Source organism: Ranitomeya imitator, chromosome 2 (assembly GCF_032444005.1).
Source record: "Ranitomeya imitator isolate aRanImi1 chromosome 2, aRanImi1.pri, whole genome shotgun sequence".
Taxonomy (NCBI): Eukaryota; Metazoa; Chordata; class Amphibia; order Anura; family Dendrobatidae; genus Ranitomeya; species Ranitomeya imitator.
In genome coordinates this window covers 152,283,542-152,300,658 of record NC_091283.1, presented here as the reverse complement: position 1 = coordinate 152,300,658, position 17,117 = coordinate 152,283,542, and the positions used below count along the sequence as shown (strand labels likewise).

Here is a 17,117-nt window from a genome sequence, read left to right as displayed (position 1 = left end):
TATAGTACAGTGCTAACCACTGAGCCACCATGCTGCCTCTATCCTACATATAGTACAGTGCTAACCACGGAGCCACCATGCTGCCTCTTTCCTACATATAGTACAGTGCTAACCACTAAGCCACCATGCTGCCTCTATCCTACATATAGTACAGTGCTAACCACGGAGCCACCATGCTGCCTCTATCCTACATATAGTACAGTGCTAACCACGGAGCCACCATGCTGCCTCTATCCTACATATAGTACAGTGCTAACCACTGAGCCACCATGCTGCCTCTATCCTACATATAGTACAGTGCTAACCACGGAGCCACCATGCTGCCTCTATCCTACATATAGTACAGTGCTAACCACTGAGCCACCATGCTGCCTCTATCCTACATATAGTAGTGCTAACCACGGAGCCACCATGCTGCCTCTATCCTACATATAGTACAGTGCTAACCACTAAGCCACCATGCTGCCTCTATATAATATATACTACAGTGGTAACCACTGAGACACCGTGATGCCCTATATGTAGTACAGTGCTAACCACTAAGCTACCGTACTGCCTCTATATATAGTACAGTGCTAACCACTGAGCCATTACGCTGTCTCTATATGGCATATTCTATGACGACCAGGTAGTTTACCTTTAGCGTTCTGTGCTGGTAAGTAATTAGTGAGGTTGATGGAAGTTATTTAGGATTAGAACAGATGTATAACTTGAGTGTCCCAGAGTCCTGCAACCTTCATGTATAGTCACCTGTATCATGCTCGTACTCCATTCACATCCAGAGCTGCATGCACACTTCTGCTACATATATTGTGTGTATAAGGAGTATTGTGACCTGTTCCGCTTTATTCAAGGTGTGCGAGTGTGCACGGTGGAAAGCAGAACAGCACACACAAAAAAATGTGAATACAGTTTGATAATTGGAAAATAAAGTGAGGGGTCATAACTAATCTCCAGTGCAAAGCAAGGGGATGGGGCTACTTTAGATGTACAGACCACTTGATGGCCATTCTGCCCTGTGTGATCTGAGCTAGAGCGTGGTGGAGGACAGGTCCCAGCTGAGGGAAGACTTTTTTTTTATTTTAAACTGCAAACCACAAAAAGGCCCAGAGAAAAAGCTACAAAGCAATTTATCATAGCGCCCCCTAACTGCATGATGTGGAAGAGCGAGTCCAGCTCCGGAGAACGTGTTGATGAATGCAGATTAGTGCTCCGACTCCTCACCACTATTTCGTTTTCTTGATTGCAGGGCTAACTTAACTTGCAGTGACTGAAGAGGCAGTTAACTCCTATGTTACCATGAAAGACACACAGCAGTTTGGGCACCAAATCAGAATTCTCTTTTTTTTTTTTACCCTTTTAATTTCCTTTTCTGTTATTTTTGTAATCTTTATTCTCCCAATTAGAGCTTTTCACTAAGGAACGTTGAACACGTTGAATTCCAATCTTCCTTTGCATGCGAATGTAGCTGCATTTCATGAAGAATTTTTAACCCTTGTTGATGCATTTTTTTTTAAAAATTTTTTTTAAGAAAGAAAATCTTTGTGTATGTGTTTAAAAAAAAAAAAAAAAAAAAAAAAGAAAGAGAAAAAAAAACCGCATGTAACCATAAGATGTTGCATTTGAAACAAAAAATGACTAATAAAGGCCTTTCCCAAATAAGTTGTACTGAAGATTTTTTAATATCTGCCAGCACTCTCATGGCCTCTGTGAGGGGTTTATGCACCACTGCACCCATGTAAGGAGGGGGTAGGCAGGTTGAGGGCAGGACAGGCACAAGGGCAGGAGAGGGTGTTGCCAAGTTTTGCATGCAGAGCACTGAACCAGCTTATTTTAACCTTGCAGGCAATAAAACAGAAAATGGAGGAACTTAGGCCTCTGATACCAGTGTTGGAAGAGTACAAAGCCGATGCCAAATTGGTATTGCAGTTTAAGGAGGAGGTCCAGAATCTGACGTCAGTTCTTAACGAGCTTCAGGAGGAGATTGGCGCCTATGACTACGAGGAACTTCAGAGCAGAGTGTCAAATCTTGAAGAAAGGCTCCGTGCATGCATGCAAAAATTAGGTAGGCTCAGACCTGTCATGGTGGCAACAGCCTGCTACCTTCATCTCCAAACATCCATACCTGTAGCTAGTGGTGCTGATCGGACAGCTCCCAAGGCTCCGTCACAGAACAGCATTGCATTATTGCTTTCTGATGACCTGCACAATGCATGGGAGGGTTAGTTAGCAAAACACAAGGTTTATGGTTACACACTTGTAGTGGGATGCTGATTTCATTGTGTTTATGTAGCAGAGCTGAGCATGCTGTTGGATAAGTTTGTGACATACTCGGCTCTGCTACATCCAGCTTATTTTAACTGAATAAGGCACATCTAGATTTAGTGCAGAAAATGTGTTTCCTCCATTCCTGCCCATCATCTGATTCGCTATGGAAGCAGCAGTTTGCATGGACAGACACAGGGTGCCGCTTGCCTCGCAGGCACAATTATGGTCCAGCAGACTGGCTGCTTTCACCACGGGTCGGTGATGGGCCATCATAGTGTTTTATGTGTTGCTTTTTCTTCGGGGCCTTGGACAATGATTTCCAGTGTAGTTCCTTTTTAATGATGAAGTGGTGGTCCTCACTGACATGGCCAAAACCACTCCAGCAGGGCACCTTTTATCAAAAAGCAAGACAAACGCCAGATCAGTAGGTGAAATCCCAAACACTGCACAAAGCTTTGATCCGGCTTTTGGGTTTTCTTTCTGGGGACGTAGAGTAATGCAATGATATATTGTTCTGTTGTGAAATCCGTGAATAATACAGAGGGTGTAAAAATAGTAATTAAATGTCAGACAGAACATCGCTCAGATGCTCCACGGAGGTGACGCTGCTTACTAGAGGGGGACTGAAGGCAAGTACGATGCCACTGCCATACATGTACTAATGATGCAAACGTTCACTGCAAAGTAATCCACAGCATCTCCACCTATTATGTGTCTGATCATTCCTGAACCCCAGTGCAAACTTTACAAAGCTTTCCCTGTAATATATTGCTGACATTAGAAACGGTAGAGAGGGGCGCAATCGCGCAGTTACCAAAATAACAATTAGTTTACTGTAAGGTAAAATTCTCACCTTTACACGTTGAGTATGCACAACACATATAGTAAGTATGATAGACGGGCTGCAGATGGCAACGGACCCGCGAAGAATCTTCAAGAAATTCTGGATGAGATATTCAAGATGCCGACAATTCCGCGCTCCTTCAAAATCAGGCAAGGGAATGAGTTCAGAAGAGTTGCAGCCAATCTATGTACCTGAGGAAGTGGACAGGACGTCCACGAAACGTGTAGTTTTATAGGCCTGAATAAAGTATGCAACTCTTGTGAACTCCTGTGATTACCTTGCCTGATTTTGGAGGAGCGCGGCATTGTCGGCATCTTGAATATCCTATCCAAAATATTGCTGATACTAATATGTTTGTGGGTCGCACACGTGCATTGTATGGAAGCTCTGCCTTCATAAAGGGGGTCCACGGTACGGCCAAAGGCTGTACTCCTGAGCATGGGACATAAATGTGTATGAAGTTGCAGGCAAGACCTCCATTGGTGCCACTACAAACAAATTGTATTATTAGTAGTGATGAGCGAGTGTACTCGTTGCTCGGGTTTTCCTGAGCATGCTCGGGTGACCTCTGAGAATTTGACTGCTTGGAGATTTAGTTTTCATCGTGGCAGCTGAATGATTTACAGCTACTAGCTAGGCTTAGTACATGTGGGGGTTGCCAGGTTGCTAGGGAATCCCCACGAGTAATCAAGCAGGCTAGTAGCTGTAAATCATTCAGCTACTGTGATGAAAACGAAATCTCCGAGCAGTCATAAATATTCGGAGGTCACCCGAGCGTGCTCAGGAAAGCCCGAGCAACGACTACACTCGCTCATCACTAATTATCAGCACTTTAGTCATTTTGCAGAAAGTGCTAGTGCCATGAAGTCGTAGGGAACGCCTATTAACGCAACTCTCCACACTGCAACTGAACAGTGACACTTTCTCATGTGTAGTCGCTCTACCTGGAGCCTCTGCTGAGACTGGCGTTCTGGTCCTCCTTATTCCAAGATGGCCACTTTCATAGAGAGCAGTGAAAAGTCTAAGCCAAGCATCAACCCACTGTTCTATCCCACAGCACAGGGAGAGCGGTTTAGACTTACCACTGCCCATATCACAATGGTGGCCATCTTGGAAGAAGGAGGAAATGAGCATTGATCAGAGGTGGCAGCTGGTAGGCCAACTATACATGAGAAATAATCTCTTTTCACCCAACTTTCCTGTAGGCAGAATGTAGCTGCCAATTATTGATGGCGGGTGGGGGGGATCAGGTGTGCTAGATCGAACATGAACATGATTTGCTTCCTCTTAAGGGTATGCTCACACTGAGGTGTTTTTGTCTGTGTGTATTAAATCTGTTTTGTTTGAACATCCACATCAAAAACCACTTCATATATTCTGTGATGCAAGATATGCTGCAAAATCAACATAAAAAACCCCCCTGAGAACCTCTCCTTATGGCACAAGGGTTAATAGTCTTCCACATGCAGCTTGTCTAATGGATGATGGCTTAGCCATGGGATTTGAAGTGGTGTGAAAAAGTATTTACCCCCTTCCTGATTTCCTTTTCTTTTGCATGTTTGTCACACTTAAATGTTTCAGATCACCAAACAAATGTAAATATTAGACAGAGATAACACAAGTAATCAAAAAATGCAGTTTATAAATGAAGATCTTTGATTAAGGGAAAAAGAAATTCAAACCTACAGTGCCCTGTCTGAAAAAGTAATTGCCCCTTAAACCTAATAACTGGTTGTGCCGCCCTTAGGCTTGGTTCACACTACGTTACAGCAGCCCGTTCAACACATACGTTAAATGGGCTGCTGTAACGCAAGTGCCGCCTTTGGCACAGCGCTAGCGCAGATGGAGCATCTGCTAGCTCTATCTGCGCTAGCAGTGACTGACCTGGAAACGCTTCAGCCCGCGTCTCAGGGTCCGTCACTCAATGATGGCACATGGCTAGCGCACGCCCATTGTGGGCATGCGCTAGCAATGCGTCCGACATTGGAGTCAATGGCGGCGCTAGCAGACTACGTTACACCGCGTTATGCTGCGGTGTAACGTAGTCCGTCTAACGGACTGGGGGAACGCAGTGTGAACCCAGTCTTAGCCGCAACAACTGCAATCAAGCGTTTGCGATAACTGGCAATGAGTCTTTTACAACGCTCTGGAGGAATTTTGGCCCACTCATCTTTGTAGAATTGTTGTAACTAGGCCACAATAGAGTTTCCTGGCACAAACTGCCTTTTTAATGTCATGCCACAGCATCTCAATCGGATTAAGGTCAGGACTTTGACTAGGCCACTCCAAAGTCTTAATTTTGTTTTTATTAAGCCACTCAGAGGTGGACTTGCTGGTGTTTTTTTTTTTTTTTTTTTTATCATTGTCCTGCTGCATAACCCAACTACGCTTCAGCTTGAGTTCACAAACAGACATTCTCCTTCAGGATTTTTTGGTAGCAGAATTCATGGTTCCATTTACCACAGCGAGTCTTCCAGGTCCTGAAGCAGCAAAACAGCCCCAGACCACCACCATATTTTACTGTTGGTATAATCTTTTTCTGAGATGCTGTGTTACTTCTACGCCAGATGTAATGAGGCATACGCTTTCCAAAAAGTTAAACTTTTGTCTTGTCAGCCAACAGAATATTATCTCAAGTCTTTGGGATCATCAAGATGTTTTCTGGCAAAGCTGAGACGAGCCTTTATGTTATTGTTGTTCAGCAGTTGTTTTTGTCTTCGAACTCTGCCATGCAGGCCATTTTTGCCCAGTCTCTTTCTTATGGTGGAGTCATGAACACTGACCTTAATTGAAGTTAGGCCTGCAGCTTCTTTGGATATTTTTGTGGGGTCTTTTGTAACCTCATGGATGAGTCGTAACCTTTTCCATACTGATAATCTCAATTACTTTCTTTCTCATTTGTTCCAGAATTTCTTTGGATCGCGGCATGATGCCTATATTTTGAGGATCTTTTGGTCTACTTCACTTTGTCAGGCAGGTCCTATTTAAGTGATTTCTTGATTGAGAACAGGTGTGGCACTAATCAGGCCTGGGTGCAGCTAGGGAATTTGATCTCCACTCCCCAAAGATGTCATAAACCACAGTTAAATTTATGTTTTAAGGAGGGGCAATGACTTTTTCACGCAGGGCCCTGTTGGTCTGGATTTCTTTTTCCCCTAATAATAAAGACCTTGGTGTAAAACTGCATTTTATGTTACTTGTGTTATTCTTGCCTAATATTTACATTTGTTTGGTGATCTGAAACATTTAACTGACAGACTTGCAAAAGAATAGGAAATCAGAGGCAAACACTTTTTCACACCGCTGTACATCTGATTACAGCTCTATGGGGAGATGGACATGTATATACAGCATATACTTAGCAGTCCCCATCACAGCTGTACCCAAATTCAGATCCACTAAGCAGCTCCTATTGTGTGAGCAGAACCGCACTCCCAATCTGTCCTGTGCAGTAACGTTCACAGTAGAGATCCCATATGGTATACAGATCAGGAGAGGAGGAAACCGGCGGCGGTGATATCTCATGAGCTGTTATAACGAGATGTTATTTCATCCTGGGCACTTGCAACTTGCTGTTACGAGCACATTACACTGGTTCTAACTAGGCAGAGGGAGCAATTTCTAGATATAATCTATTTGTTTGTGATTAGGATCTTTCACCTATGTTGTATTGTTAATTACTATGCCCCAGTAACATTCAGAGCTGCAATCACAGTGCACATCCTTCTACCTGGCATTGTGTCCATACTGTGAATACAACAGGAGCTGAACATCTGCAATGCAATCACTGTGAGAGTCCAGCTATGAGGGTCCTCTTTCTTGTTTCTGGGAGTCCTTCATTTTGATTCCTTTCAGCATGGATAATTTACCTTCCGCGCTGAAGACACATGTCCCCATAAAGCCTATAACTATAATAATCACAAGACACCTTTAATGGTTGGAATAAATGGCCGTGAGGTTTTATTTTGGGTTACAAAATCCAATTAATTAAATAAATAACCAATAAATAATATCCATAAGTTCATAAGTCCAAATGTCCATAAACTTCCAGAAACCAAATCCACCCAAAGTTGAGTGATTTTTACCCACAAATAAAACCAAACGACAGGTGAATGATAACATAAAGGGAGGGAGGGCGGGCTCTTCTTTTCTTCAAGCGCCGGCGAACTGAGTCTCCAACGCCGGTGCTCAGGTATATATCATAACAAAATCTGCCCAGCAACTGATTGACAACCAATCATCCATCAAAAATTTAGGCGGGCAAAAAGCCAGTCAGAACCAGATCTGACTGCTTTTACATACAGTAACAGTAAATACCCTGACCTCAACTTGACCCCTAATATTCATAATAAATGAATGTGCCAGGCCTATGTGGACATGGGACCCCCGCTATATTTCTGCTGTCTGAGCGGGGGGGCTTACATTATCAGATTTGAATTGGGGTATACGAGCAGGTTCTCGCCATCCCTGTGCAGAGCTCTCGGGGATAAATTAGAGGTCCATCCTCAATCCCAACTAAATAAAACCTCCTCTTCTTCTGGGGATGATGAATTACAGCAGGTGAGGCTGTCCAGCCTCAGAAAGCAAATGAGCAGCCACAGCAAAGCAGGGAATGGGACCCCTGGACGACCTGCATTGTGTACAGGGGCACAATGTCACCCTGTCATGTTGGAAACGTAGCACAATCTAGTTATATGGATTCTTGGGGAAATAATCTACAACTTGCATCAAATTCGTTCACCTTTTAATCATCCTGGGCTTAGGAGTCCAGTGGAAAAAACCTGAAGTAGAAACAAAATGAACATATACTCTGCTATAAGTAAGTAAAAAGCAATAGTGCATATAAAGAACACGAGTTACTTAGTAAACACTTTTTTTTTATCACAAAAAGCAATCCCACCAGCGCCAATGTGTACCCAGTTATGATGGTCCTAACCTCTAGTATTAAAGCCTTACCATGTATCAAACATGACCTCTCGCTTTCTTTGTGCTGGGAATTAAGTTTTGTATAGCTTCCCATCGCTGGGCATCCACAGTTGGGCCCAGGTCTTATTCACATTAAGGCTACTTTCACACTAGCGTTTTTTGTAAATCCGTCACAATGCGTCGTTTTGCAGAAAAAACGCATCCTGCAAAAGTGCTTGCAGGATGCGTTTTTTCCCCATAGACTTCTATTGGCGACGCATTTGCGACGGATTTGCACACTTCGCATCCGTCTTGCGACGGATGCGTCGTGCTTTGGCGGACCGTCGGGAAAAAAAACCCCTACATGTAACGTTTTTTTCTCCCGACGGACCGCTTTTTCCGACCGCGCATGCGCGGCCGGAACTCCGCCCCCAACTCCCCGCACCTCACAATGGGGCAGCGGATGCGCCGGAAAAATGCATCCGCTGCACCCATTGTGCAAAGCGTTAAACGCTAGCGTCGGAATCTCTTCCCGACGCATTGCGACGGGGAGATTCCGACGCTAGTGTGAAAGAAGCCTAAGGTAATTTTTGACACATGTAAGGTTTTAGTACTAGAGGTTACGACTGTCCCAACTGGTGGGATGGCTTTTACACTTTTTTTTTTTTTCTTTTTTTGGCCAGTGTGAAGATGCTCCTATTCTGCATGCATACCAGCTGAAGCTCTAGTTCATTTTTTCGGTTTAGTTTCAGGTTTCTGCACTTGGTGCCAGTAATGTTGTGGTCTCCCTTTCTTTCAGCTGGACATAAAGTTTTATAGTTCCCAATTGATGGGTATCCATATTCAGCACCCGGTCTTTCTCTGCCCTTATTCACACTGACGTTACTTTGACACATGGTAAGGTTTTCATACTGGAGGTTACCACCATCCCGATTTAGGTATACCTTGGCACTGGTGATGTGGCTCTTACACTTTTTTTTTTTTTTTTTTTTAAATCAGAAATAGTGTTTACTTAGTACTCTGTTGTTTATATGCACTATACTAACTACTCTGTTATTTATATGCACTATTACCTTCTACTTACAACACAGTAATTGTTCATTTTTGTTTCTGTCTTAGGTTTTGTCTGTTTAATGGCCAGTCCGAACATCCTCCTACACATTGCATGATTACCCAATTTATAATCCAGTTAATTTCTTTCAGTTTTGCTTTAGGAGTCCAGTGGGCGGTCTCTTCACTGATTGCCATCCTTCCTGTTGCAGTCTGTTCATTCACCTCTAATCAGGCTGGGCTTAGGAGTCCAGTGGGCGGTCTATTAAGGTACTGATGGTCTCCCACATTTGTGTGCACGCAGATATAGCTGTTAATCCCCAGTTAAGACCACCCACTGCATTTCTAAGCCCAGAAATTATTAAATGTTTTAATGAATAAATGATTGGATAAGAAGCCAAACCAGACCCTCCATATGCAGGTGTGTTTTGGGGTCTTTGCCCCTCCTCAGCTTAAGACTGGAGGTGTGATTGGGCTGGGGGAAAGGTCACCAAAAGTGGTCAAAATGGAAATGTTTTTCCTTGTGGAGAATAGATATACTGAGGCTTTTACTACAAAAGTAGGGTTTAATGTGCTCGGCTCATTTTGCTTGTATGGTTTACCAATATTAATAAATCTGCCCCCAATGTGTGCCGCCCATACAGCTCCTCACTGGATCGCCATTGACCTTGAACTGTTCGGCGCTTGCATCTGCTCATCAGCCAAGGATAATCCTTCTTCTCAGCGTGTGATGCACAGGGAATAAAGAATAGGGAGAAAGGTTAGAGGAAGAGTTTTTAAGCTGCTACCTGGGGACCGTATGCAAATAACACCCTTCTACTGAAGGCAGAGTTAATTCTCCTGGATATAGCCACGATTAATTAAAAACATTTGGTTGGCAACCATCCCTCACCACTTAAATGTCAATCCAGTAAGACAGACTTTCTTAAAGCGCCAGGAATGAGCCGTGATGCATACCGTCCGCAGGCTCCAGCTGGGAAGGTCCCATAACCTCCGTGCCGAGGGCAATGTCCTGGCCACTAGTGTTCCTGAGAGTAAAATCAATCAGAGACAAATAGATTTGGCAGCAAAAGGAGCTCTTTAAGGAAAATGACCAAATAGATTGTGAGACGGCTTTAAATGGATCATGAAGTATAGTCAGAATTGTGAATCCTTCCTCCTCCTGTTTACAGCAGGTCACAAATAAGGAAGGGGGTCTGTAATGGGCACAAGAGAGGCCGCCTGACTGCTGGGGATTAAAGGCCCCCCCCAGGCTTCAGGAAGCTCCGCAAGCAATTAATTACACATCCGGTGACATTTCAGTGACAGGTGAGGGGTAAGAATAATTAGCAGCAGAACAATACAGGTGCAGGGGGGCTACAATACTGTGCCCCCAAGAGTCCACATCTTATCTCAGATGTGACACTTCCCACTAGGGGTCTCAGGGACTTCAGATACAGGAATCTTAATAAGAAATGAGCAGCTACCTAGAGGACAGAGCGATGGGCCACAGATTCACATTATGTGACCCAATAACACAGTATTTTCTAATTACGGAAAATGTGATTGTTCAGGCAGCGATCAGACGGCATGGCCTCCATGATCATCCATCTGATCCTATGCGTCCCCCTAGCTGCGATCCAGATGCCTCTGGAGGTGGATGTCAGACTACCACGGGCTCCAATAGATAGTGTAGATGACTTATAGAGCTAGTGTTAAAGGGAACGGCTCAGTGTTTGCAGTTATTTAGCCACTATGCATATTGCTGGACTGGTTGACAAGGGTTAATTCCATTTTTAGAAAAGACGCCTCAGAGCATAAATCATAACCCAATTCTCTGTCCTTCCTCATCATATGTCGTCAGAAAGAATAGTCCATAGTGAATATAATTGTATAGGCCCCAGTCTGAACCTATGGAGACAATGTAGAGACTGAGGACTCTGAGGTTAATAAGCGGAGGCGTCTGCCACTCTTGTCTTTACTCATTAATCTCCGGTCTGTCCATTTGTAATATAATATTACAGGGGTTAGCTCACTGAATAATGCTGATATCTGCAGCTGCTATATAAATGCACTGTGTATGGCAGTGACTGGAGCAAACACCTTATGGATATTTTACTACAAGGATTGTATTTTAGATATACACGCGGTAGTAAAATTCTCATGTACAGATCTGCAGAGCTTTACTCCCACTATTTCATCCATATTTTACTCATCTGTGATGCACTGTTTGAGTGTGTGGCATGAATCCATTGAGAGGATATAAATTGTGGTTTTTCACAGTGATTGGGAAGTGAAAATGCATGAGATTGTAATTCATTGGTGTTTTGCAGCCTGTGGAAAGCTGACGGGCATCAGCGAGCCGGTCACAGTCAAGGCATCTGGATCCAGGTTTGGTTCTTGGATGACGGATCCTTTGGCTCCCGAAGGAGATAACAGGGTAAGTGGCATTTATCTTCTATATCATCTTCAGCAATGGCCACAAATAGGGAGATCCCTCAAATGAACAGGCAGAGGAGGAAGTGATGAGTACGAAACAGGAATAGGAGGACGCAGACATCACCCAACAAGTACAGACTGAAGAGGCCATTACCCAACAGGGAGAGGAGGAAGAGGCCATCACCCAACAGGGAGAGGAAGAAGAGGCCATCACACCCAACAGGGAGAGGAGGAAGAGGCCATCACCCAACAGGGAGAGGAAGAAGAGGCCATCACACCCAACAGGGAGAGGAAGAAGAGGCCATCACACCCAACAGGGAGAGGAGGAAGAGGCCATCACACCCAACAGGGAGAGGAAGAAGAGGCCATCACACCCAACAGGGAGAGGAAGAAGAGGCCATCACACCCAACAGGGAGAGGAAGAAGAGGCCATCACACCCAACAGGGAGAGGAAGAAGAGGCCATCACACCCAACAGGGAGAGGAAGAAGAGGCCATCACACCCAACAGGGAGAGGAAGAAGAGGCCATCACACCCAACAGGGAGAGGAAGAAGAGGCCATCACACCCAACAGGGAGAGGAAGAAGAGGCCATCACACCCAACAGGGAGAGGAAGAAGAGGCCATCACACCCAACAGGGAGAGGAAGAAGAGGCCATCACACCCAACAGGGAGAGGAAGAAGAGGCCATCACACCCAACAGGGAGAGGAAGAAGAGGCCATCACACCCAACAGGGAGAGGAAGAAGAGTCCATCACACCCAACAGGGAGAGGAAGAAGAGGCCATCACACCCAACAGGGAGAGGAAGAAGAGGCCATCACCCAACAGGGAGAGGAGGAAGAGGCCATCACCCAACAGGGAGAGGAAGGAAGAGGCCATCACACCCAACAGGGAAAGAAGGAAGAGGCCATCACACCCAACAGGGAGAGGAAGAAGCAGCCATCACCCAACAGGGAGAGGAGGAAGGGGCCATCACCAAACATCCTAGAATCTAATACTGCTCACAGGCACTATTTTTATTGTATATACAGTTGAAACCAGAAGTTTACATACACTATATGAAAAGACACATTCATGTTTTTCTCAATAGCTGACATGAAATTAGAATAAACCTTTCCCATTTTAGGTCAAGTCGGATTAACATAATTATTAATATATGCCAGAATGAGAGCGAGAGAGAATATTTTAAGCCATTATTATTACTTACTGCAGTCAAAAAGTCAGAAGTCAAAAGTTTACATACAATTCATTAGTATTTGGTACTACTGCCCTTAAACTGAATGACTTGGGTCAGACGTTTGGGATATTCTTCCACAGGCTTCTCGCAATAGTTGATCGGAATTTGCACCCATTCCTCCTGACAAAACTGGTGTAACTGATCCAGGTTTGTAGGTCGCCTTGTTCACACCTGCCTTTTCAGCTATAAACAAAAATCTTTCAATAGGATTGAGATCAGGGCTTTGTGATGGCCACTCCAAAACATTGACTGTTATCCTTAAGCCACATTACCATTTTGGCAGTATGCTTCAGGTCATTGTCCATTTGGAAGACCCATTTCCGCCCAAGCTTGAACTTCTTGGATGATGTCTTGAGATGTTGCTTTAGTATTGCCACATAATCTTTTTTTTTTCTCATGATGCCATCTATTTTGTGAAGTGCACCAGTCCCTCCTGCAACAAAACAAACAACATGATGCTGCCACCCCAGTGTTTCACAGATGGCATGGTGTTCTTAGGCTTCCAAGTGTCTCCCTTTTTCCTCCAAACGTAACGATGATCATTATGCCCAAAAAGTTCAATTTTAGTTACATCAGACCACAGAACATGTCCCCAAAAATTAAGGTTGTTGTTCCTATGTTCATTTGCAAACATTAATCTGGCTGTTTTATGTTTCTTTTGGAGTAATGGCCTCTTCCTGGCAGAGTGGCCTTTCCATGTTGCAGTACTCATTTCACTGTGGTTATTGACACAATCTTACCAGTTTCTGCCATAATCTTCACAAGATCTTTTGCTTTTGTCCTTGGGTTGATATGCACATGTCAGACCAAAGCACTTTCATCTCTGGGACACAGAACCCATCTCCATCCTGAGCGGTGTGTTGGCTGAACATTCCCATCTTGTTTGTACTTACGTATAATTGTTTGTACAGATGAACGAGGCACCTTCAGGTATCTTGAAATTGTACCCAAGGATGAGCCATACTTGTGAGTCCACAATTCTCTTCTTGATACCTTGGCTGATTTCTTTAGGCTTTCCCATGATGCTACACAAAGAAGCAGTGTGTTTCAGGTGTGCATTAAAATACATCCACAGGTGTGTCTCTAATTAACTCAGGCTTTTTGGCAACATCTATCAGAAGCTTCCAAACACATGACATCATATGGGCAGTCCAGAATTGTTTAAAGAAATAGTATTCTTAGTGTATGTAAACTTTTGACTTTGCAGCAAGTAATAAAAATGCCTTAAAACACTTTCTCATTATTCTGGTATTTGGCAAATATTACTAAATATGGTAATCCTTATTTACATAAAATGGGAAAGGTTTATTTTGATTTCATTTCAGATATTGAGAAAAACATGCATATGTTTCTTTTCATATAGTGTATGTAAACTTCTGGTTACAGCTGCAACTAGTTCTACTACTGCCTCTCATACTAGGTGTTACTATTACAAGATGGAAATTGGTGCCAATGTGGTCTTTATTCGAAAGCAGCTCCCTCCTCTAGATGTATGGTGATTGCTTCTGTATGGCATTCTCCCAGTGTAGTGGGCACTAGTCCCCTGTTCCACCAGTTGCATCTTTCCCCGCAGTATGAGATGCCACCTCAGTTACTGGTATGTGGTGAGCTCGGCAATGCCGGCCATGTGAACAGAGAGGAGATGAGGTGGAAATAGGCACGGGGCATCTAGATGTAAGTGGGCACCCTCTGGTCTGAAATCTCACTGGCTTGTAGCTAAAGGTGCTGGGGGGAAATTCTTTTTATGAGATTTTTGTTGGAAATGTCATATGTAAATGCGGTAGCCGGTGGGTGCATGAGCCTCACCGTCTGTAACTGCAGGGGCGTATTCATGCAGACACTGAATGGAAACATTTGGAGAAACCATGGGGGGCCTTTGAAGATCTCAGTCATCAGTGAATATGAAGATGGATCTAGGATCATTTATCCGCTGTTACTCCTTACCATTAAAAGGATCCTAGATCTCGCAGTGCTTTTAGGGACTTACTGAAACATCAATGCAGCAATGAATACACACCTCCCTGAAATAATCTGTACTGCTGTAGAGCCTACTCCTTCATTCCCAGTCTGTGGCCACCAACTACACTAGTATATATCTCCTGAAATACTCTGTGGACCCTGCTTATTCCACTATTTAATGCAGTCCGTGCCCTCAGAATGTGACTACATGCCATTAGTCAGCCCCGGCCTTACATGGCTTATTATCCCACTCCTCTCCTGAGATACTCTGTGCTGCTGTAAATATTTAATACTTTAACGTGTTTGTTCTTTGGCCCAGCAGGTCTGGTACATGGATGGATATCACAATAACCGTTTTGTAAGGGAGTACAAGTCTATGGAGGACTTTATGAACAGCGACAACTTTACCTCTCACCGCCTCCCCCACCCTTGGTCTGGGACTGGTCAGGTTGTATATAATGGATCCATATATTTCAATAAATTCCAAAGTCACATCATCATCAGATTTGACTTGAAGTCAGAGACAATCCTGAAGACTCGTAGCTTAGACTCAGCTGGTTACACCAATGTCTACCACTATGCATGGGGGGGCCAGTCGGACATAGACATTATGGTGGATGAAAATGGGCTATGGGTGGTTTATGCCACAAATCAAAATGCTGGGAACATTGTGATCAGCAAACTGGACCCCAATACACTGCAGATATTGAAGACTTGGAATACAGGTTACCCCAAGAGAAGCGCTGGCGAGGCCTTCATGATCTGCGGCACTCTCTATGTCACCAATGGATATTCTGGAGGAACCAAAGTGCACTACGCTTACCAGACCAACACGTCCAACTATGAATACATTGACATCCCATTCCAAAACAGATATTCCCACATCTCCATGTTGGACTACAATCCCAAGGATCGCGCTCTTTATGCCTGGAATAACGGACACCAGGTCCTCTACAACGTCACCCTGTTTCATGTTATCAGGTCCGATGAGTTGTAGCCGAATTTGCTGCCCATGAATGAACTGACCAAAAAAAGAAAAAAAAAAAAAAAGAAAAAAAAAAATCAAACACAAAAAGAAAACCACTAGGGTGAAAAGAACTCAAGATGTAGAAGAAAAAAATGGCTGCCAAAACTGAACCTTCCTTCTATACGTTCCGACCGGATCTTACGATTCCCCTGAAACGTAAACAGAATCCTGGGAAACGTTACATTTAAATACCACAAAGATGACGGAGATCACAAATCATCTGCTGCACTCGATCGAAGACAAAACCTTCTATACAAGGCAGTGACTGTTTGGTATAATGGACAATGCTCTACAGAGGCGCTGTCGGGTTCAAGTCGTTACTATTAGGAGAGCAGAGACTTTCTATCATTCCAGAGATCGAACTAACTGCGGCTTGAGCGTCGCCATTGGTGAAGGATGTATTGTTAGAGGAAGATGAATAAATCTATACAGGATCTATAGAGATATATGAAGGGGCCGCGGCTCCACAAGTATTCGTAGTAGAGAAGCTCTCTCCTAGTCGCAGTGGATTGCGGTCGGTATTGCGGCAATATCAGTAGATTGTCCATATTGTTTAAACTTATGTATCATGTATAATGTCTGTCGTTCTGAAGTATTCCGCTGTATTTGTCTGTTCACGCGATGAATGTCGTTCAGTTTGAAGTAGTTTGGATTTATTAACAGCAATGAATTTCGTTTCTGTAAAAATTATAAAAGAAAAATGAAGAAAAATATTTATGATATATAATCTATACATAGGGATATGTGCGAGTAGAGCAGGTCGTTCTCAGTCACGCTTTAACCTGAGGAAATGCTTGGTAGAGATTACATCCGTTCATAGGAACATGATGGGGTAGATCCTTCCTCCCACATCCAGTACATGTCGGGTGACACGCCGGGGTTTTGTTTTATAATGACTGTATTATTATTATTACTTCACCTTTCATGAGAAAACACCGAACCACAAGATACAGGACAAAGCGATTTGTATGATCCACAACTATGTAAAGAACAATAAAAAGAGATATTAGACCCTGCGCCTGCTTTATGTTGGACGTTGTGCCCTGACGGGTCACTGCTGTGGTGGGGGTCCCGGACAAGACTTTTAGGGTTGGTTACAGACTGCCTCATCATCTCTGAGTTCAGCATGGTGTTACTCTGCTGCAGTCCCGGTTGTTCCTGTTACTGTACCACGGGCTTGATTGTTACCATTACTGTACCACGGGCTTGATTGTTACCATTACTGTACCACGGGCCTGATTGTTACCATGTTGCAGCCCCAATTGTTACCGCCACAATGTTCTCAAATTGTATCAGTGTGGCCGGTATCTATAGATTGGATACAATGGTAGCAACATAAATTGAACCATGAGATAAAGTGATCTTAGTGTCAGGACATAGGGTCCAGTTAGTTATTGCTTTTGTGTCTGT

General features: G+C 43.8%; 1 protein-coding gene across 4 annotated transcripts in view; it reads left to right on the top strand.

Annotated features, from left to right (window-relative positions):
• Positions 1–16,723, top strand: part of OLFM1 (olfactomedin 1) — an 87,268-nt gene extending 70,545 nt beyond the window's left edge. For all 4 annotated transcript variants that reach the window (XM_069747485.1, XM_069747486.1, XM_069747484.1 and 1 more), the window contains exons 4-6: positions 1,846–2,065; positions 11,380–11,486; positions 15,003–16,723. In XM_069747485.1, coding sequence (XP_069603586.1) covers positions 1,846–2,065; positions 11,380–11,486; positions 15,003–15,677 — 1,002 coding nt within the window. In that variant the 3' untranslated portion in view covers positions 15,678–16,723. The remainder of the gene's footprint in view (positions 1–1,845; positions 2,066–11,379; positions 11,487–15,002) is intronic.
• The last annotated feature ends 394 nt before the right edge of the window (positions 16,724–17,117 follow it).